The sequence below is a fragment of the Erythrolamprus reginae genome, chromosome 12, assembly GCF_031021105.1.
Source record: "Erythrolamprus reginae isolate rEryReg1 chromosome 12, rEryReg1.hap1, whole genome shotgun sequence".
NCBI lineage: Eukaryota > Metazoa > Chordata > Lepidosauria > Squamata > Dipsadidae > Erythrolamprus > Erythrolamprus reginae.
Genome location: NC_091961.1, coordinates 17,578,911 through 17,602,607, shown reverse-complemented (window position 1 = coordinate 17,602,607; position 23,697 = coordinate 17,578,911). Strand labels below are relative to the sequence as shown.

Sequence of the window (23,697 nt, the reverse complement as noted above, 5' to 3'; positions counted from 1 at the left end):
AACCAGGAGAAAAGCAGGCTGCCTTCAGGCGAGGCACCAAGAAATTACCATCCATACACTACAGCAAAAATTATCATACAAATTCACCCAGGATTGATACTGACTTGATAACATACAATATCATTAAAGGCAATGTAGGATAGACAGAAGACAGAATTATCCAAGGCTCTGTTCAGATATCAGGTCTGAAGAATGACAGATGAGTACTCAGAGTTCAGTTGTACTTAAAAAATCCATATGTGCTCAACAAGATGGGTGGCAGAATGAATGAATGAATGAATGAATGAATGAATGAATGAATGAATGAATGAATGAATGAATGAATGAATGATACAGAATGACTATTTTATTGTTTTTCCTGATTTGGACTTTTTGCCCCATTGACCAAAAACACAAGAAATGTAGTCCAATGGAGATAAGGAAATTAAATTAATCACCAGGAATAAAGAATAGGCACCTAAATCACTATCCTTGCTCCAAGAACATTGGTCAAAATACCGGGCTCCTATGATTGTGCGAAACCAATGGAAGGCTCCTAAATACATTCACCCCATTGGAAGGCCCGCTGAATTTAATGGAATGCAAGGCCAGGAAACCTGTTCCTGTACAGATGCACACCTATTTCTAAGCCAGGAACATGGCTTTTGGACTAAAATTTGGTCTTGAATTTATTCCTACGTTCCGTTACAAATAAAACCAATTAATTCTGACCATTCTACAGGGATGTGTAGGATTCTGTACTTTTCTCTTTAAGCCACCAAATGTTCATTGATTAATTAAAAAATTTGAGAGAGGATGGAAGGGAGAGGAGCTGTCATGTGTTAAATAGCAGGATGCCAGAAATGCACAAGAGCGATTCCTCTTTGATACAGAAAGGCAGAGATTAGGAAACAGAGTGGAGTGGATATAAAGATTACATCAGAAACCCAAATGGATGATTCAGCTCCCACATCATTACTGCAACTGATTACTGTAGATCAAGTCTTGGGCATTAGAGGCACTAGAACTCTTCAAACACCTTCACTGGATGGCTATAACCGGTTCCTCTTCCATCCCCTCATTTCACACAGATGCTCCTGAATCTGCCAGGTATTCAAGGAACCCAGAGTTGGCACACAAAGTAATTGAAAGAATATTTGCACCGGATGGGCTCTAGAGCTGGGCACCTTTGGCTACTGCAGAATGTTCATGAAAGGGGGGAAAAATCTATCAGTCGCTTTCAATTCTTCCTGTTGCAGCCCTGCCCATGCCAAGGTCTGTGTGACTCCAAGCAGAGGGGGAGGTGGGGGGGGGGGGGAGAGGGGAAAGCAGGAGCTGCACTGACTCAGACAGCTAAATATAGTTTGCTGCTTAACTGGAGCTGTCAGAGGAGGAGGAGGAGATGAGATCACAGGTTTCTATATCTGGAAATCAAGTGAGAGGCAGCCAAGCAAAGCACACCGTGTATCTGTGCCTCCCTCCACGGTCAGATACTTTGCCCAGGACATGGCCTACCAAATGAAAGGGGACGAGGAATCAAGGCACGATCACCATCTGGAGCCCTGGAGGCTGCCTTCTGCGTGGCTCCTAGCTGGCTTATTCTGGGTCTTCAAACAGGATGGAGCAGCAATGGGCCTCTCCAGCCTGCCAGAGCCCCTGAGTCACAGCTATCATCCCCATAGGCTCCTTTCCCGCTCTTCCATGCCCACCCTTTTATGCTAATAGCAGCCCTACAGCTGCAGTCTTCGCCCACCTACATCCATTGAGATGGCAATGCCTGCCCAGCTCCTGAGGCAGCATGCAAACATTTGCTCAGAAGGTGCCAGAAGGCAGGGCATAAGGCTACCCAAAGCAACCCACAAAGAGGATGATCAACTTGTGGCAGACAAAACACATTGCCATAAGGAAAAGCACAGAGGGGAAGACTCATAAAGATGAGCAAATTCCAGAAAGACCTTGGCTCGTACAGAGTTTCTTCAGAACCAAGTATTACTTACAGATCAAAGACGAGGTAGTGAAAACCTTCCTCGGATATACTGTCATGGAGGCGAACTGCAAAAGAAGCACAACAGATATATTACATTGGGCAGAGAACTTCCTAAATTCTGCAGTACCTTTTATTATCCTTGCCCTCCTTCTGTCTATTTGATAAACTATGTAATCTCACAGATCGCACGTCCTGGGAATAGCAACACCACACCCATTGTAGCCAGCTCACAAAGTTCTAAGATTCCGCAACAAAGCTCCAAGTAAGTTCTGCAACAAAAGAGGTGACCTGCAGCCTTCCATCACTTCCAGAGTCCAAGGATCTTGGAATTTTTACTGCTTGGTCTCTGTGATTTATGATGATTGTATTTATGATTATGATTATCACATTGCTTGTATGTACACTGAGAGATTATGCACTGGAGATAAATTCCTTGTGTGTGTCCAATTACACTTGGGCAATATATAACAAATTCTATTTCTATTATCATTTCCCCCACCTCCCCAATCTTGTTGGATTTGGATTTGCAATGCTCTTTGTGATATCTGCACTAGGCTGTTTCCTGCCAATAAACCTAGTTGAAAATTAGGCCATAATTAAGTCTGGATTTTCTACTCTAGAATCCAGATGTTCATCTTATCTAGAGTCCCATTTCCAAGAGCACCAAAGAAAACCAAGCAAAACCTGACAAACACAAATCCTATGAAGACTATGAAGTCTTCATTTTTACTAATCTCCACCATTGATCCATTGGTTTTTATAAGAGTCTAAAATCCACTGAACCCATGGAGCTCAATAATCCATTATGGGATCTGGTTATAAATACCAATAAAGCAGGATAAAAAGATGCTTCGAAATGATGGTGAAAACAGGGTCTAAAACCTAATCCACTAAACATGCAGAAACATGGTTCCAATTCAAAATGTACCAAAGTGCTTTTCAAAAGGCAACTGGACTTTCTTTGTTTTCCTTTTAGGACTTTTCACTTCTCTTCACTTCTCTTCAGAACTGAAGAAGCTTCTTGGAGAGGAAACAAAACATTTTCAAGGAAAAACAAAATCCAGTTGCTTTATGAAAAAACACCTTTGAGACATCAATGACCTGGATGACTGAGAATCTCCATAGACATGTAATTCAAAATGTACCAAAGTACTTAGCAACATGCAATGAAGGGAGGTGGGACTGTAATTTTAACAAATGCATGCATATTTTAACAATATAGCAATGAATTTAATTTGCTCCAGCTGTTTTTTTAATTAATGATTCTCGGCTACAGGTTTATTTGAATACGCCTGAATTTTAATAGGACAGAAGATAAACTAGTCTCTCATGGCATGCTACCACTGTAATTCTGTTAAGGAAAAAGCAAAACATAAAGATTCAACATTTGAGGTGGGGGGTGGGCAGAAATGATGGGGAAGGGAACACTCTTATAAATACCTCATATCGAAAAAAGGACTTTCTTGCATCCTGTAGAATTAAATCTGACTAAAAATAAAAAATAAAACTTGTAATGTGTCAAAACCTGTTAAAATGCCACTTTACTACGCCCTGGTCAGACCACATCTGGAGTACTGCATCCAGTTCTGGTCACCACACTTCAAAAAGACATTGAAACTCTGGAGAAGGTGCAGAAATGAACAACCAAAATGATTAGGGGACTTGAAACCAAGACTTACGAAGAGAGATTGCGTGAACTGAGCTTAGAGAAAAGGAGGGCCAGAGGGGACATGATAGCAGTATACAGGTATATGAGGGATTGCCACAGAGAGGAGGGGGTCACTCTATTTTCCAGGGCACCAGAGGGCTGGACGAGGAACAACGGCTGGAAGCTGACCAAGGAGAGATTCAACCTGGAAATAAGGAAGAACTTCCTGACGGTCAGAGCAATCAACCAGTGGAACAGCCTTCCAGCGGAGGTTGTGAACTCCCCAACTCTGGACACTTTCAAGAGGAGATTGGACTGCCATTTGGCTGGGGTGCTGTAGGATTTCCTGCTCAGGCAGCAGATTGGACTTGATGACCTGCATGGTCCCTTTCAATTCTAACAATCAATCAATCAATCAATCAATCATAAAAAACAGAACAGAAGAAGGAACAAACTGGCAGATCACCTAGCAAATATAGTGTGAGTGTGGCCTGACAGCTTCATTCAAAGCAGCAAACTTTCCAAATTCTGCTAAAACTTTATTTATTCATGGAACACATTCCCTGCAGTATACATATTCCTGATCATTCTTTTCTGCCCAGATATATATTGACATACCCAAAGTTATCCAGATTACTAGTGTCCCAAAGGTGCTTTTTCAAGAGGCAATCAGACTTTCTGCTTTTTCTTTGAAGGCATTTCACTCCTCATTCAAGAAGCTGCTTCAGTTCTGACTGGATGTTGGAGAACGGAAGGATTTATATTCCTTGCAAACAGCAAGGTCATCTGGAGCTTTATCTTTGTCCCCAAGGTCACCAGAATGGTGCAAATGAGTGTGGAGCCTTCTTGGAAGTGTTGAAAGGACTATGTTGTAGACTGGAGATAGATGATGTCCTATCCCTCCCCCTTTGTTGAAGCAAAATGGCTTCAAAGAAAAAGAAAAAAGTCCGGTTGGCTTTTTAAAAAGCACCTTTGGTACACCATAACCTGGATGACTGAGAATCTCCTTAGACACCCAGTGTGATTCACAGTTTGGAAGGGGGGTTGTTTGAACCCAGCTCCCTGCAATCCTAGTGCGAGATTCTAAGTTGTACACTGCAGTGACTTATGTGACTACACATGAGATCACAAGCAGAAAGAACTGATTCCTATGCAAGAGGGGCTTCTTCAATAAGTTGAAGAAACCTTTTTGCTACCACAAACTGAGCCCAAAATTTCTGTTTCTAAGTGAGACATTTGTGAAAAATGGTCACAAGTCACTTTTTTCAGTGCTGTTGTAAGTTTGAAGAATCACTAAACGTACTGTTGCAAGTCGAGGACTATCAAAAATTGAAATACAATTTTCGAAGGAATGCAATTTTCACATCATGATCATAAACGTCATGGACCACATCATCCAAGATCTAGGATAAACGAAGCTCCCCAAATGAACTAATTGAGATTCCTGCATAGTCCAGGGGATTGGAAACATTGGATTTCAGGGCATCTCCCCACCATTATCACTTGCATTTTTCCCAAAATCCCCTTTGGATCTTAATGTAACCTGTACCTCTTTTCCTCCCAACCTCAGTATTGTACTATGCTTCTCTAGAAAGAGAATTTGGGTGAATATAAAGTAGTGGTAAATTTATAGTATTAGGAGGGGAATCAAATTATGAGGGTTGCCCAGAAAACAATGCACCACATTTCTTTCTCAGCCTACAGTAATGATATGAATGCAAAACTTTAGATATATATTATTTGCAGGAGTGCATGTATAAATTTTGCATTTCTTCAGATAGATAGGTAGCTGCAGCAGTGTTTCAAAATGGTGTCTGTAAGTGATGTATGTTACAAGCAGTGTGTCGTCATTGAATTTCTCACTGTGGAGAAAGAAACTGTTGGGAACATTCACAAACATTTGTGTACAGTTTATGGAGAATCTGCAGTCAACAGAAGTACGATTAATTGCGGAAGACATTTTGAGGATGACAAACAGGTGATTTGCACAGTGCAGAAATAGCTTTGTGCCCAGGACAAGGAGTAGTACCAACAGGGCACACATGCCCTTGTGCCCTGCTGGAGGAAGGCCATAGAACGGGACGGAGATTATGTGGAAAAATAGGGAGTGTAGAAGAAACATCTTGTGTGTAAGTTTCATTGTGTTCAATAAATAATTGTTGAAGAAAAAAAATGTGAAACTAAAAGACAAATATTGTTCCATCACAACACCAGCATTACAGAATAGGGTCCCTTTGGATATTTATGGAAGGAATTAAAAAGCGAGTTATTCCAGAGAGCCTTTGAATATCACCTATGCTAGGTTACATTGGAGCCTGTTGGGTGATTACTGCACGATGGCTGTCCTTAGGGATATTATTAATTTAATTATAGAGGCAGAGCATTAAATCATTATTTTTACTTGTAATCTTTTTGTTTTTTGCTGTGGTCATTAAAATGTTGACTTTTTGCCAAAGTCCATGGGAGATGGGTGGTTAATAAATTCAAATTAATCATAATGAAAGAAGTAATAATTGGAGAGGGAGGGAGGGAGGCCCCTCTTGGATGTGGCATCTTATTTTCAACGCTCCACAATAAGCTCTGGATGCAGAGGAATTAACATCTACAGGAAATCCATTTGTCAGTACTACCTACTGCACTGGTTGGGTTTGTTAATACTGTATATGAATTAACCAACAGTGTATGTTTGGAGGGAATAATATAATCTTACTTTAAGAGCTAGGGCTGCAATTAGCCATATAAGAGAGACAGATGTGTTGCACTCTGTTTGGACTATAATGTATTGGTGGCTATTGCGGTTAGTCTTGCTAATGTTTGCTATTGCTGTGTGCTAAGATATTACTCTGTGTTTAATACTGCTGCGTGCTAAGATATCGCTGTGTGTTTAGTAATGCTATGTGCTAATATATTGCTGTGTGCTAAACATTGCTCTATGTACTTGCTGTGTGCTTAATATTGGTCCATGTGTTATATTATGGTATTGTATGAAACTGTGTGTAATATTAATGGTTAGCTGCTGTATATTTAGAACTGTATATGGTTGCTTGATTTGGATATGGATGTAGCTGTTTACTGGTTAGTCTATTGTATACATTGTAAATAATATATACTGTATACCCTTCTATATTGGTCTGTGTTATTGGCTGAACAACCACCACTGCCACATATACTCTGAAGTTTGGTATTCTAACATTAGTTATAAGCCGAGTGTGGAATGCTAACACTATTCATCAGGGTTGTCTACAGAGCATGGTCAGAAAAAGACAATATGAGAGCTTGGTTGTGTGATTTTGAGTGGATGTGTCTCTGTGTGTCTGTTGCATGTGAAACACATAAAAGTCAGAAAGAGCTTCAATCATACCATCCCAGACATCAACTTGCCTTTTTTAAAAAAATCATATCATGCCAACATCTCTGTAGCTTAGCACTGATTATTTGGAGAAGATACCAGGCTCAATACTTTGCTTTTTTTCAGTAGTATTAAAGCAAAACATAACATCATGCAAGACAGCAGGGAAATCTTGAAAGAGAACAAAGGTAAAATACAAATCATCCTTCCAAAAAGAAATTTGAGCTAAAAATCTTGCAAACTTCGACATGGCTTCTATGAACCATAATCTGAAGCCATTCTTTGGTTCATGTTTATTCTTACTTCAACCATGGCATTCTGTTTGAATTCAGGTGAGGATGTATTTATGGTAAAATGGGTTAACTGTTCCCATCTAGTTTCTGGACCTTACAATGGAACTATTTCTTAACTCCATCCAACATAATAACAGACTTGGAAAGGACCTCAGAGGTCTTCTAATCCAGCTCTCTGCTCCTGCAGAAGACCTATGCTATTTCAGATAAATTATTGTCCAATCTCTTCTTAAAAACACCCAGTGATGGAGCACCTACAACCTCTGGAGGCAAGCCATTCCACTGATTTAACAGTTCTCAATGTCATTCTCCTTAATTCTAGGTTGAATCTTCCTTTGATAGGTTGCCAACCTTTATCCTAACTTCAGAGGTTGACCCTCTGTTCTTTGTGGCAGCCCCTTAGATATTGGAACACTGCTATCATGTCACTCCTAGTCCTTCTTTTCATCAAACTAGACATACCCAGTTCCTGCAACTGTTCTTCATACATTTTAGCCATTAATCACCTTTGTTGCGCTTCTCCACACTCTTTTTAGCACCAACAACTGGATGCAGCATTCCAAATGTGATCTTGCCAAAGGAGTATAAAGTGCTGTTAACACTTCACATGATCTATCCCTCTTTTAATGCAAACCTAAAGGAATTGGGAATACAGCTAGTTTTTCTCCACCTTGCACATCTTAGTTCCAATTAGACCACGATGTATATACATTTGTTTTTTAAATAAATGAATAGTAATAATGGTAACAAGCTGCTGTTGGCAATGTTTACATGTTAAGGTCTTTGGGACAAACCAAGTTTCTTCTTACCTATAGTTAATGTTAAGCTTGCTTAGTGTTGTGCACACACTCATCTCCTTTTCTGAAAGCACCACTTCAGGCTAAAGCACCGCAATGCTGCCAGAAACCAAAGGGAGAAGATTGAATTTGGCTGCCAAGCATTGGTGTATGGAAATAAGAGCAGTGGAAAGGAACATGATTCTTTCCCTGAATAACTAAGGGAAAATATGCCTTTCAGAATTTTGCTTCTGCTACGTGGCTTTGGGAGAGATAGATTACACCTTGCTAAAAGGAGGTTAATTAAATCGAAAAGGAGAGGTGGGAATAATTGGAAAGAGATGCCTTAGAAAGTTTTGCAATCAAGTGTGCATCAAGAGAAAACATCTAGCGGAAAACACAACAGTGCCAAGCTTATAAGCAAGATACAGGTTTGGCTACATTGGGGGTGGGGAGGGGCATTCTGATTTCAATTGGTGATCAGTTGTCAGATGGAGATTCTGGAGTCATTCAGGTCATGTGGTCCCAACGGTGCTTTTTTCAAGAGGCAACTGGACTTTCTTAGTTTCTCCTTGAAGTCGTTTTGCTTCTCATCCAAGAAGCTTCTTCATCTGCACTAACTAAACGGTGGAAGGATTTATATTCCTTGCAATCATCTATCTATCTATCTATCTATCTATCTATCTATCTATCTATCTATCCATCTATCATCTATCTATAACTATCTATCTATCTATCATCTATCTATCTATCTATCTATCTATCTATCTATCTATCATCTACCTACCTACCTACCTACCTACCTACCTACCTAATCTATCTATCATCTATCTATCTATCTATCTATCTATCTATCTATTTATCATCTATCTATCTATCTATCTATCATCTACCTACCTACCTACCTACCATCCATCCATCCATCCATCCATCCATCTATCATCTATCTATCTATCATCTATCTATCTATCTATCTATCTATCTATCTATCTATCTATCTATCTATCATCTATCTATCTATCTATCATCTACCTACCTACCTACCTACCTACCTACCTACCATCTATCTATCTATCATCTACCTACCTACCTACCTATCTATCTATTTATTTTGACTTCTATGCCGCCCAATCCCTTAGGACTCAGGGCGGCTCACAACAATATTAAATTACAATAACAATAAACAATAAAAAGAAGGGGGGGAAACAAGCGATTTCTAAAATTCTAATTAAAACTTTTAAAACAGTTCAACATCTGGTCATTAGTACTCTTACTGAGAATCATTGAGGCTATTTGAATATTTATCCCTCAGGGGCACAGATAAATTATGAAGGTGGACCTGAGGACACAAATAAACCTCAGAGTGCCTCAACTTGACTCTCAGAAAGAGTGCTAATGACCAGATGATCTCAAGAAATATAAATCTTTCCATTCTCCACCATTCAGTCAGAACTGAAGAGGCTTTTTGGATGAGAAGCAAAATGTCTTCAAGGAAAAACAGCAGCTCTGGGATTATGATGGACAATGCACTCACTTCCAATGGCCAGGTCTACCTGCTTTGCTACAATTTATATTATGAAGCCAAATGAATGGAAGACTGAATATGACTGAGAGGGATACAAACCTTTTCAACTAACAACAGAAATCTACTCCACAGCAAAGGAAAAAGGTTTCAGTTTGGGAGATATCTCAGAGAAACAGATTTTGCAATCAATGGAAAACATAAGGCATACCATTTTTCATATTACAGTATACCATTCATAGAGACTAAGACTCCTGTCCAATCAACAGACTGCCTGTTACAATTCAGGGGATAATTGCCACCTATCTAATTTTGCTATTTCTAATCAAAATAAGATTAATGGACCTCATATGATTAATGTTTCCTCACCTTTCCTGGTGATAAGCACTAACTTCCCTAAATCTCTTTGAGAAGATTCAGCTTCAAAGCCTAAAGGGCTTACATTACACAACGGGAGCAAGACTGGGCATTTCCATCAGTCAAGCAAATCCATGATTTGCTGAGTAAACTAAAAGTGGACATTGTCCTAAGCCCTAAAAGTGGACATTGTCCTACAAGGCTGCTTCGCATATTGCACAGTCAAAACCAAGCACGTTGCCTGACAGCTTCATGCAACCAATGAACTTTCTGTACCCATGAATCTTCTGCTCCTATACTGGTCTGCTATATCTTTCTAAGGTCACTGAAGCTGAAGTGCTTCTATTTCAATTTCATTACACAAGAACATTTTCTTTTGCACTTGTGGCTGTCTCTAAATCTACCAAGAAGATACCCATGACGACACAGTTTCCATAGAAACTAATGCATTGGGAAGAGTGGGGAGAGAGAATAGAAGAGCCAAAAAGCCCCATAAGGATTAAAACAGAATAACCAGCATAAACACACCGGTCCATTACAACAAACAGGGAGTTCAGTTTTAATTGCCTACTTGATTGAGATGGAGAGAGACCTGGTCAAGATTATGCTTCCTGGAAGCTCATCTTCTACCAATCTTGTTGTCATTAGCAACTGCAATGGATTTGCAAAAATCTTTAAAGGTGGCTCCATGCAGCACTGGGAACAAAGGGGGCAGGTTGACCTGTTGTTCAAGCAAAAAATGCACATTCATCTTTCATAATATCAATTGTGGAACTTTCTCTTTACATTTATAGCCCACTTTCCTTTTTTCATTGGACACCATTTGCATTCATTTGATTTACAGGATATTTTTCAAACAACCTTGAGAGATAAAATAGTGGGATGCTCTATTAGGATTTCAGAATAACTATTCAATGCCATAAGAGTAAGTCTAAATTTCAATTTCATAAAGTTTGGTAGGAATGGTTTCCCAAAAAGCCTTAAACTCGGGCAAAATGAGATAAAGGCAGAACTGTTGTCCTGAATGGAGAGGAGTGAAGTGGCAAGCCAAATTTTTATGCATGTTGATCATGGACTTAAATCCAGGGAGATCTCAAGAATAAATAATATACAGATTTGGGAGACAGTTGTAATTTGATCTGAAGGCTATATTTTAAATTCCTCCTAATTTCACAATTACTCTTAAGTATAAATCACTCTTGGTATATGCCAAACCTTGTTTGTATAGTAAGCTTTCTATAATAAACTAAAATGAAGCCATCTTTAAGTGTGAGTAACCAAGGAACGAAAACTTAAATAGAGAAAACATTTCAGAAAATTCTCTCTCTCTCTCTCTCTCTCTCACACACACACACTCCAAAAGATCAGCAAAGGACAACCTCATCCCACTTTCCTTTTGGGAAGCATTCAGCCCCCTCCAAATTGAGTCCTTGCCAGGGGTATGAACTTCAGTTACTCCTACGCATTTCTGGATTTAAAGTCTGCACCCTGATTTTAAGTGAGAAAAAATCTGGAGCCAGCAGAAGTGAAAAAGGGCAAAATATGGTCCATCTTACCAGGATTTTAAAAAGAAACCAACTGGGTCAGCTGTCCAAGGCACGGTTCCATAAAGCCAATGAATATCAGTGTAAAATTCTCAAATAAAGGCACCCTAGTATCACACTAGAATTTATATTTATGTAGAAAATTCACAAACGTAAGAAAAAAAAATCACCATTAATCAGTTCTTTTTTAAAAAAAAAAAAGTGTCACACTTTTCATTTCTTTCTAGTACTTAAAGGGAAATCTGCAAAGTTTTTACTGGTTTATTGTAACAGTACTTAGAATATCTTTTAATATTATTCAGTCCAAACTGTGTAATTGCTTGACAACTTTAAGAGACATGGACTTCCCAGAATTCTGGGAGTTGAAATCCACACATCTTAAAGTTTCCTCGGTTAAGAAATATAGACAATCTTCACGTTCACCATTTTCACCATCCCATCCCACCTCCTCTTTTCCATTTCAGTCTCAACCAAGCAATATTTACCAATGTTGGAATGCTTCAGGAGACGGCAGATGCGAGCTTCTCGCTCCAACTTCTGGTGATCTGGAAAGAGAAGAAGAATGTGCATCCTTTAGCATGCCATGGATGTCAGATCCCATAACATTAGTTTTTTTAACAGAACATCAAGGAGAGAAATCATCATTTTTCTGAAGGCAATAGGTTAGTTCAGAACTCCGTTGCTTCCAATAATATGGTAGAAAAGTTCCTGTTGAGGACTGTTGGCTAACAACAAATAGAGTAGCCCAATCAATGCACTGCTCCCATTAGCTAGTTTTCTACTTGAATTTTGAGCATGTGATTTCAACTAACTTCTTGCACAAAGGTAAAGGTTCCCCTCACATATATGTGCTAGTCATTCCCAACTCTAGCAGGCAGTGCTCATCCCCGTTTCAAAGCTGAAGAGCCAGGGCTGTCCTCTCTGGTCATGTGGCTGCAGCGATGGGCTATGAGCCAGAATGCTGAATTGTACTTGCCACCGTGGCTCGAAAGTTCTTGCGGGGTCAGCACAATTTTGCTGCTGCACCTGTGAAGGTAGCAAAATCCACATGAAACTGCAGATGAGCCTGTGTTTTGGCATGCACTGAAGCAAAAAAACCTCACCGAAACACGGGGGCACCTGCAGCTGTGTGCGTGAATGTTGCTACCTCCACAGGTGCAGCAGCAAAATCGCAGGGCCCCCGCAAGAACTTACAAGCCACGGCGGCAAGTGCAATTTAGCGTTCCGGATGGTAGCCCACCGCTTTGTGGCTGGCATGACTAAACGCTAAAGGCATATGGAACGCTGTTAGCTTCCCATCAAAGGTGGGCCCTATATTTTTTTTAAACATGCTTTTGAACTGCTAGGTTGGCAGAAGCTGGGACAAGTAACAGAAGCGCACTCGGTTACACGGCGCTAGGGATTCAAACCACCGAACTGGCACCCTTTCTTATTGACATGCTAATTGTCTTAGGCACTGAGCTACAGCGTCCCTTTATCTTCTTGCATATATAAACAATAAAATCTACTGCATCATTCTGTATATGCATTGACAAACCTTGGGAAAGCCGAGAAAATCTAACTAAAGCAGCTAAGATGTTGAATGTACAATTTTTCTGTATAAGTTTGCTAACTGAAGCAAAATATGTATGAGGCTGAAGGTTCTTATAAACAGAACATCAACACTGACATCCTCTGAACTCCACTGAAGATGTTCCTTAGCCTGGTAATGAAATATTTGGAAACCAACCTACAAACTGAGAGAAAGAACCTTCACCTTCATTCTATATCCAAACTACAGATATTCATCACTATTGCAAAATATATAGAGATTCTTTTAGAATAATAAATTGCAAGGCAAGTTAAGTAGGGATACTACCGTAAGTATAAGCTGTAAAAAAAACCAGGCTGAGCTAGAATCAGTGAGACTCAGAAATCAGCTAAATAAATGACTCTTCATTTGTTACTAAATTGAAATCAATATTAGTATTAGCCTGTTATCTCAAAGAAGACATTTCATAAATGTGAAATGTTGACATCTCTATAGAACATTTCACTTTGCACTGTATGATAGCAAAAGAAGTAAACCCAACTCTACTCCAAAGTGATGGTGATTCAAATAAGGGTTAGGAGTAGTCCTCGGTTTACAACAGTTCACTCAATGACAATTTGAAGTCAATTATGACCATTTTTTTGCACTTATGACCATTGCAGCATCCCTACGGTTATATGGTCAAAATTTAGATGCTTGTCAACTGACTCATTCTTATGACTATTGCAGCATTCTGGGGTCACGTGATCAACTTTTGTGACCTTTTGATAAGCAAAACCAATGGGGAAGCCAGATTCATTAACAACCAGGTTACTAATTGAACTGCAGTGGTTCTGTCAGCCACCACAATGCCTGCTTGCTTCGGCCGCCATAGAAATGGGGGGTGGGGGGTGGAAAGTGAAGTATTTGGGGGGCGGAGTCTGCTGGAGACATCTCTTCTTGTGTTTGGTTAGGAAGTTAGGGAGGAAAGTTCTCATCAGGTACTGCCAGGAAACATGGACATGTTTATAGCCTGCTCAAGGTCAATGGCTTCGAAGGACCAGATGGGGAAGCCCAACTGGCCAGCACGCCATCTGACATCTTGGGACATGGGGATTGAATATTTGCCCATATTTAGTTATGAAGGGGAGTTTGGGGATTCTTTATATATGCATTTATGCATCTTTTGCCTCGGAACTTGCTTTCCATTTGTCATTATCAGTTCTTGTCTAGTAAATCTCTTATCAACATGGAGTTGGGGTTTGTCTTTCCTGAACTTTGAATGGAAGCGTGCCTGACAGGTTCCCTTAACAACTATGGCTAGAAAGTTAGTAAAATGGGGCAAAACTTACTTAACAAATGCCTCACTTATCAACATAAATTTTGATTCAATTGTGGTCATACATTGAGGACTACCTATATTTAGGAATAAAATTTCAGGAACAGTGAGATGTTCAGTCATTTTATTATTTATTACAGTTCTGATCCACTCAATAATCAAACACTTGGACTATTTTCACTGAAAGGAAAGTCCAGCAAATGTTACAAAAAGCCTATGATAGTTATTCTGAACATACTCAAATTGACCTTCTCTAAATACATACATACATACATACATACATACATACATACATACATACATACATACATACATACACCTATATATATATATTGTTATTTTACCAAATCAGTTACTCTTGAAAGGGATATAACAAGTACGTCAATCAAAACTAATAATGGAAGGGTTATCAGGAAAGTAAGGTTACAAGGCAGATAGCTTTCATGGGGAATGTTCGCAGGGAAAGTTGGGAAAGTTCACTACTATCGTGTAGCGGGGGAGCCAGTGGAAGCGAACAAGCAGTGCCAGTGGTCAGTTGATCATTGACTAGCATTGTGGTGAAGGTTAGAGATGAGCGGCCTCATTCCGTTTCTCTCCAAATGCGAAGTATGCGCTGTAATACGTTACCTGAATGCTAAGGGCTTGAATGCTGCCCAAGATGCTTACTGAAGCGCACAAAATCAACAGCACCACCCAAGAATTTCTTGACTGTTTCAAAATTGAAGGCAAGGCTTTTTTCAGCTGTATAGCGATAGGAGATGAAACTTGGGCTTATCACCATACTCCAGAGAGCAAACGTCAATCAATGCAGTGGCACCATACCCATTCTTGTTTAGCCAACAAATTCAAAATTCAGCAATCGGCAAGAAAAATCTTGGGCATCCATCGGGCATAAATCTTGGGCACACATCACAGCAATGTTCATGCCCTTAGCATTCAGACAGTGGGATGGCACAGTGGTTAGAGTATAGCACTGCAGGCCACTTCAGCAAACTGCTAGCTGTAGTTCAACAGTTCAAATTTCACCACCGGCTCAAGGTTGACTCAGCCTTCCATCCTTCTGAAGTGGGTAAAGTGAGGACCCAGATTGTTGGGGGCAATATGCTGATTCTGTAAACTGTTTAGAGAGGGCTGTAAAAGCACTATGAAGTGGTACAGAAGTCTAAATGCTATTGCTATTGCAGCGTGCACTTTGCACTTGGAGGGAAATGGAATGAGGATGCTCATCTCTAACCTTCACCACAACACCAGTCGATGACCTACTGACCACTGGCACTGCTTGTTCACTTCCACTGGCTTCTTGCTACACAACAGTAATACTAACTTCCCCCGGGGAACATTACCCGCGAGAGCTATATGCTTTGGAACCTTACTTTCTGGATAACCCCTGTATGTAGGATTAAAGTGTTTTAATAGTTTCTGTTATATTCCTCCTCAGATACTTCATCTTTTCAATGAAAAATGGCTCTCTTTCCATTTGCACATAGAGGAAATTAAGAATGGGACTAAGAAAGCAAAGAGGGAGAAACGATTCTCTCCCAAACTGGGGAAATTCCGTAGAATTTAGTAGACACAAAAGAAAGTACTTGGTGCAAGACATCATTAACATTTTCCTATCGCAAGCGAGTGTAACATCCACAGCTGTTCTTGAGAAAGAGGCAAGGATCCATTACTCCCATCTTCAGAAGCCTGACTCCTGTGTCTCTGGAAACTGATCAAAAATTATCATAACTTGTAATTATCACTTCAGTAGAGGCCTATAAGATGAGGTCAGGTTTTTTTAAAAAATATTCAGCACTCAAATGGATTAAAAACTGTGCTCAATTGTCATAATGGAGGGAAAGACCAGAGTGCAAAATAAAGTATGTTAACATAACATAAGAATAAAAACACAAAACAGGAGAAGAATGTTACAAATTGGTGACAGGTTGGATACATAGGCAATTTCATGTTTGTATGTAAAGTAGGTACCGTATTTTTCAGAGTATAAGATGCACCGGCATAAAAAAGTATTGTGAACCAAATGGTTTAGTAATATATTATTTAATAAAATACCAGTGTAGCAGAATACTTTTTAGAAACATGTATATTTATTTATTTATTCAATTTTTTATGCCGCCCTTCTCCTTAGATATTAGATTTGTTCTACTATAATATTATTTTTATTATTGTTGTGAGCCGCCCCGAGTCTTCGGAGAGGGGCGGCATACAAATCTAATAAATTATTATTATTATTAATTATTATTATTAGACTCAGGGCGGCTTGCAACATGTTAGAAATAGCACTTTTTAGCACAGCCAGCATATTGCCCCCACAATCCGGGTCCTCATTTTACCCACCTCAGAAGGATGGAAGGCTGAGTCAACCTTGAGCCGGTGATGAGATTTGAACTGCTGACCTATAGATCTACAGTTAGCTTCAGTAGCCTGCAATACAGCACTCTACCTGCTGCACCACCCCAGCTCTTTCTTTTTTTACAACCATACACTCTTTTTACAAACTTCAAACTTGACAGCTTTAAGACTGGTGGACTTCAACTCCCAGAATTCCTCTGCCAGTCCTGCTAGATTGGGTAATTAGAAGGCAAAATCACCCCCGTTTTTGCGAAAAGCAGCCTGTTTTTTTGCAAAAGGGGGGCATGCAGACGGTTTGGGAAGCTGCAGAGCATTCCTGGGGAGGGAAGACAAAAACGCCTGCTTTTGCAAAAAGAAAAGCCTGTCTTTTTTGCAAAAAATGGGGTGTTTTGCTTCACCCACCCTCTAGGAGCGCTCTGCAGGTTCCCAAACCCTCTGCACAACCCATTTTTGTAAAAAAAGGGGCTCATTCTTTGTAAAAATGGGATGCAGGTGCGGGGCTTTGGGAGGCAAAAAATGGCTGTATTCGGTAAGTGTGTAGGCATTTTTATTCAAGGTTCGACGTGTTTCACCATAAAGAGAATAAAGCTGGCTCTTCATGCCAATTTTATAATACAACAATTTTGTATCTATAGGCAGTCGTTATTTAGCAACCACAACTAAGATCAGCAATTTCGTCCTTAAGCAAAGCAGATGCTAAGTAATACAGCAACTGTGCTTGTTATCTCACTTCAGCTTTGCTTTGCTTTACAGACGTAGGAAAATTATAAATGCAAAGTTTGGTAGTTAAATTTCTTTTCCATCACTGTTGTAACTGTGAATGGCCACTAAACAAGACACTTGCTAAATGAAAACTGCCTCTCTCCCCCTCTTTCTACCTACCTACCTACCTATCTACCTACCTATCCATCTACATTTTTATTTATGTTAAAAACATTTCATTATGTAATAATAAAAAAAATATGCTGGTTCCTCAGTTTTTCTAGATTCTTACTATCTAGTAAGAATCTGTTTGGAAGTTGTGTCTGCTCAGAAGACATTCAGTACTTAATTCTCAAGGTATATCTGTCTACCTTTGGCCTTGGAAGATTTAATTTGTGATACAGTGGAAAGTGCATTTTCTAGCTATATCATCTAGATGTTACGAGCGAATGAAGCACTGAAGGCAATTATTATGAATCAAGTGAAGCATGATTAAAGAGGCAGTGATTCCACCCAACTGAAAAGTGATTGTAAGAAATATTTATATGGTAAAATATGACCGAAGAAGAATAAAAATCGATGTTTGTCTTTATGTAGGTGGTCTAAAACCTCCAAACTACAGCTGATTATATCATACACTCAAACAAATTGCCTTAACTTCTTACCTTGAAATATCTGTATTGCTCCTTTTTATGTACATTTCTTTAAGAGTACAGAATAAAGGTGGCATACACATTGAATAATATTAAAAAATGTACAAAATGCTGATTTGTGTATTTCTAAGATTCCACTTTCTGTCATGCCAAGCACTGTTGGAGGAGCCCAAGGAAGGAGGTCAAATGCATCATCCATCATGAATCCCTGTGCATCCACAAGAAAGTTCAATCCAGCCCATCTTTATTTATTTATTTATTTATTACTTGGATTTGTATGCCGCCCCTCTCCGAAGACTCGGGGCGGCTCACAACATGTAGAAACAAATCATAAGTAATCAAACAATTTAAAATTTTAAAGATTTAAAAAACCCCATATACTAACAGACACACACACAAGCATACCATATATAAATTAAACGTGCCCAGGGGGAGATGTTTCAATTCCCCCATGCCTGACGGCAAAGGTGGGTTTTAAGAAGTTTACGGAAGGCAGGAAGAGTAGGGGCAGTTCTAATCTCCGGGGGGAGTTGGTTCCAGAGGGCCGGTGCCGCCACAGAGAAGGCTCTTCCCCCGGGGCCCGCCAACCGACATTGCTTAGTTGACGGGACCCGGAGAAGGCCCACTCTGTGGGACCTAATTGGTCGCTGGGATTCGTGCGGCAGGAGGCGGTCTCGGAGATATTCTGGTCCAGTGCCATGAAGGGCTTTAAAGATCATAACCAACACTTTGAATTGTGACCGGAAACTGATCGGCAGCCAATGCAGACTGTGGAGTGATGGAGAAACATGGGCATACCTAGGTAAGCCCATGACTGCTCTCGCAGCTGCATTTTGCACGATCTGAAGTTTCTGAACACTTTTCAAAGGTAGCCCCATGTAGAAAGCATTACAGTAGTCGAACCTCGAGGTGATGAGGGCATGAGTGACTGTGAGCAATGAGTCACGGTCCAGATAGGTCCGCAACTGGTGCACCAGGCGAACCTGGGCAAACGCCCCCCTCGCCACAGCTGAGAGATGTTGTTCTAATGTGAGCTGTGGATCGAGGAGGACGCCCAAGTTGCGGACCCTCTCTGAGGGGGTCAATAATTCCCCCCCCAGGGTAATGGACGGACAGATGGAGTTGTCCTTGGGAGGCAAAACCCACAGCCACTCCGTCTTATCCGGGTTGAGCTTGAGTCTGTTGACACCCATCCAGGCCCCAACAGCCTCCAGGCACCGGCACATCACTTCCACCGCTTCGTTGACTGGGCATGGGGTGGAGATGTAAAGCTGGGTATCATCCGCATATTGATGATACCTCACCCCATGTCCTTGGATGATCTCACCCAGCGGTTTCATGTAGATGTTAAATAGCAGGGGGGAGAGCACCGACCCCTGAGGCACCCCACAAGGGAGAGACCTAGGAGTCGACCTCTGTCCCCCCACTAACACCGACTGCGACTGGCCAGAGAGGTAGGAGGAGAACCACTGAAGAACAGTGCCTCCCACTCCCAACCCCTCCAGCCGGTGCAGAAGGATACCATGGTCGATGGTATCGAAAGCCGCTGAGAGGTCAAGGAGCACCAGGACAGAGGATAAACCCCTGTCCCGGGCCCGCCAGAGATCATCCATCAACGCGACCAAAGCAGTTTCCGTGCTGTAACCGGGCCTGAAACCCGACTGCTGGGGACCTAGATAATCGGCTTCTTCCAAGGACCGCTGGAGTTGGAGTGCCACCACCTTCTCAACAACCTTCCCCATAAAGGGAAAGTTGGAGACTGGACGGTAGTTATTAAGCACAGCTGGGTCCAGGGAGGGCTTCTTGAGGAGTGGGCGCACAAGCACTTCTTTATAGAGTGATGGAAAAACTCCCCTCCCCAAGGAAGCGTTGGTAATCTCCTGGGCCCAGCTCCGTGTCACCTCCCTGCTGGCCGAAACCAACCAGGAGGGACACGGATCCAGTAAACAGGTGGCGGAACTCACAGCTCCAATGGCCTTCTCCACTTCATCAGGTGTCACCAGATCAAACTCCTCCCAGACAGGTGGACAAGTACGTACCCCAGTCACCTCGACTGACTCGTTGTCAGTCGACTCTGTTTTACAATTGGAGTCGAAGTCGGCCCGAATCCGAGCGACTTTATCAGCGAAAAACGTGTTAAAGTCCTCGGCACTACTCTGCAAGGGCTCCCCAACTCCCCCCTGATTAAGAAGGGAGCGGGTCACCCTAAACAGAGCGGCCGGGCGGGATTCCGCTGATGCAATCAAGGCGGCATGGTACGCGCATCTTGCCGCCTTGAGCGCCACTTTGTAAGTCTTAATAAAAGCTCTTACAAGTGTTCGATCAGATTCAGACCTACTCTTCCTCCATCGCTTCTCTAGACGTCTCTTCTGGCGTTTCAACTCCCGGAGCTCCTCGTTGAACCATGGAGCTCTATGGGGTCTAGCGCCACGGAGAGGTCGCAAAGGCGCAATCCGGTCAAGAGCCTCTGCTGCAGCCTCGTTCCAGGCTTTCGCAAGAGACTCTGCCGAACTGTGGACAAGTGCCTCTGGAATAACCCCAAGCGCCGTCTGAAAGCCCTCTGGGTCCATCAGGCGTCTGGGGCAGAACATCTTAATTGGTTCCGCCTCCCTGTGGGGAAGGATTGGAGCCAGGAAGTCAAGCCGTAGTAGAAAATGGTCTGACCATGACAAAGGCACTGCTTCTAAGCCCCTTAGTCTCAGACCATTACTCAATTGCTCGGAAAGGAATACCATGTCGGGTGCGTGCCCCCCCTCATGAGTCAGACCCTGTACTACTTGAGTCAGGTCCATGGCTGTCATGGTGGCCATGAACTCCTGTGCCAACCCAGAGGTTTCGCCGAGTGACGGCAGGTTGAAGTCCCCCAAGACAATAAGTCTGGGGAACTCCACCGCCAACCCGGCTACCTCCTCGAGTAGCACAGGCAGGGCTTTTGACATGCAGCTGGGAGGCAGGTACGTGAGAAATAAGCCCACCTGAACCCCTAAGTCCAACTTCATCAAGATTGACTCGCAACCCGCAATTTCCGGAGCAATGAGTCCACGTAGGCAAAGGCTCTCCCTGGCTATAATAGCCACTCCTCCCCCCCTTCCCTGGGGTCGAGGTTGATGCCATATCTGAAACCCAGCTGGGCAGATTTCAGAGAGAGGAACACCTCCCTCTGGGCCCAGCCAGGTTTCAGTAATACATGCCAGGTCGGCCTCCTCATCCAGGATCAGATCCCGGATGAGGAGAGCTTTATTTACCACCGACCTGGCATTAAGCAGCAGCAACCTGAGCCCACGGCCAGAGTTACACTCATCACCAGTACCCAAGATTGGGCTCACGGAGCCAGAACAAGGGATCGTTATTAAGCAACGGTCCCTCGTTCCCCTGGAACGGCTAACTCCGCAGCCCCCGCCATATCTGCCTCTCCCCAGCAACACAGGAATATTCTGACCCTCTGTCACCCCAGAGATTAGTGCCCCCTCCCCTCCCGCCTCTCCGGCGTCAGGTGGGCCAAGTCTATCATTCATACTGCTTCCATTTATCACATTCATACCATAATCCCACCCGCCCCAACCATTGCATTCATACCAATCATTCGTCCCATATTTACCCCAATCATCCATTAATTACAAAACCCCCTAGTGATATTAAAATGAATTAAATTAATAATAATTAAAATACTAATAATATATATCACAATATAAAATAGGAATAAAAAGTTCATAGATTAATAGTTGATAATATAAAATCAGAGCTTAGCTATTAATTAAAGTTGGTAAAGTGCAAAGTTCTAAAGTGCTAAAAATATAGGAAATAATTAAAAATCAACTATCCATCAAGCCAGCAATACTGACACCAGTTCTTAAAGGTGAGTTCTGGGGGGGAAAAGAATTGATCAGGGGAAAAATGTTGTTGAGGGAGAAATCTTGGCATATTGTTGTTAAGTTTTTGGTGCCAGCCACTGCCACTGGCTGGCACTCTCAGGTCTTTCTCTGGGTTCTCAGTCACTTCCTCTCCTCTGCTCTTACAATGCTTCCAGGTCTCCAGACCCTCTGCAGTCTTATGAGGTCTTAATAGAAACTCCATGTGGGCTCAGTGGGGCGAGCTTCAGGCACTGCCTCAGTCTCAGTTCCTCTTTCCTCCTTCCTCTTTCTTTCCTCTTTCTTTCCTCTCCTTCCTCCCACTAGTTCATTCCTCCATAGTCCCTCCGGCGCCGGGTGCTCCCACCATACAGCTCCTTGGCGTCTCGGGAATTATTTCTTAATTCCTGCTCATTTCCCTTGACCATGAGTAGTTCAGATTCTTACAGAGAGATTATGTTTGCAATATACCTTCATACTCCTTTAAACTTCTGATTTCCCTGGTGCATGACAAGTGTCACTAATTCTGCTAATTCTACGGAGAGGGGCGGCATACAAATCTAAAAAATAAAATAAAATAAAATAAAATAAAATAAAATAAAATAAAATAAAATAAAATAAAATAAAATAAAATAAAATAAAATAAAATAAAATAAAATAAAATAAAATAAAATAAAATAAAATAAAATAAAATAAAATAAAATAAAATAAAATAAAATAAAATAAAATAAATAATAAAATAAAATAAAATAAAATAAAATAAAAAATAAATAATAAAATAAAATAAATAAATAAAATAAAATAAAATAAATAAATAAAATAAATAAAAAAATAAAATAATAAAATAATATAAAATAAAATAAAATAAAAAAATAAAATAAAACAAATAAAATAAAATAAAACAAATAAAACAAATAAAACAAATAAAATAAAATAAATATAATAAATAAAATAAATAAAATAAATAAAATAAATAAAATAAGTAAAACAAAACAAAACTAAATGAAATAAAATAATAAAATAAAAATAAAATAAAATAAAATAAAATAATAAAAAATAAATAAATAAATAAATAGCAACCCCACTGATCTGAATTAGAATTTAAAGGAGTGGGTCTGTGTAATGAAGATAGGAAAAAGAGCTTCAAACTAGGCAATGGTCTGATGAACAAAATTTGAGTCCAAAGGAAAGACTAAAAGCATCTCAGAAGAGACCCTCCATAGTTTTGGGGAGAGTAGAAGTGAATGAAGAGAGCAATATGTTTATGGAAATTCTCAATCGCCTGGGTCAAAGTTATCTCAAAGGTGCTTTTTCAAAAGGCGACTGGACTGTTTTTTTCCTTTATGCAAGAAGACAAGGATGTTTGGCTTCTCATCCAAAAAGTTTGATCACTTGTGACTCATATCAGTCATAACTGATGAAGCTGCTTGGATGAGAAGCCAAATGCCGTTGTCTTCTTGCATAAAGAAAAAACAACCCAGTCACCTTTTGAAAAAGCACCTTTGAGAAGAGAGCAGTACTTTCAGATTTGCAAGATTCTGTTAATGCATCTGCACTAAAGATAGAGCTACTAATCAGAGCTGTGGGTTTTCTCTGCTGTCAGCCTGGTTAATGTCAGGCACTAAAGAAAATGGAAAAACTCACCAAGCATTTTGCTGCATTTTTCCAGCTCTTTTAGCTGAAAGTGACAAATTTCTAGTTTCAAACTTCCTTTCTTTGTTATTTCCAAACTTCTTCCTTCCATCCATTTTTTTCTAATTTTTCAGTATATCTTTGAAATGTTTGATCCTTTGTCAAAAATCTTCCTACTTTTTCTGATTCTTTTATCTGTTTTA

The 23,697-nt window shown here is 40.7% G+C and overlaps 1 protein-coding gene across 1 annotated transcript in view; it reads right to left on the bottom strand.

Annotated features, from left to right (window-relative positions):
- Positions 1-23,697, bottom strand: part of CAMK2B (calcium/calmodulin dependent protein kinase II beta) — a 275,191-nt gene that overhangs the window by 114,136 nt on the left and 137,358 nt on the right. Inside the window, exons 3-4 of the mRNA XM_070765550.1 lie at positions 11,941-12,000; positions 1,977-2,031 (exon numbers count right to left, since the gene is read on the bottom strand). Coding sequence (XP_070621651.1) covers positions 1,977-2,031; positions 11,941-12,000 — 115 coding nt within the window. The remainder of the gene's footprint in view (positions 1-1,976; positions 2,032-11,940; positions 12,001-23,697) is intronic.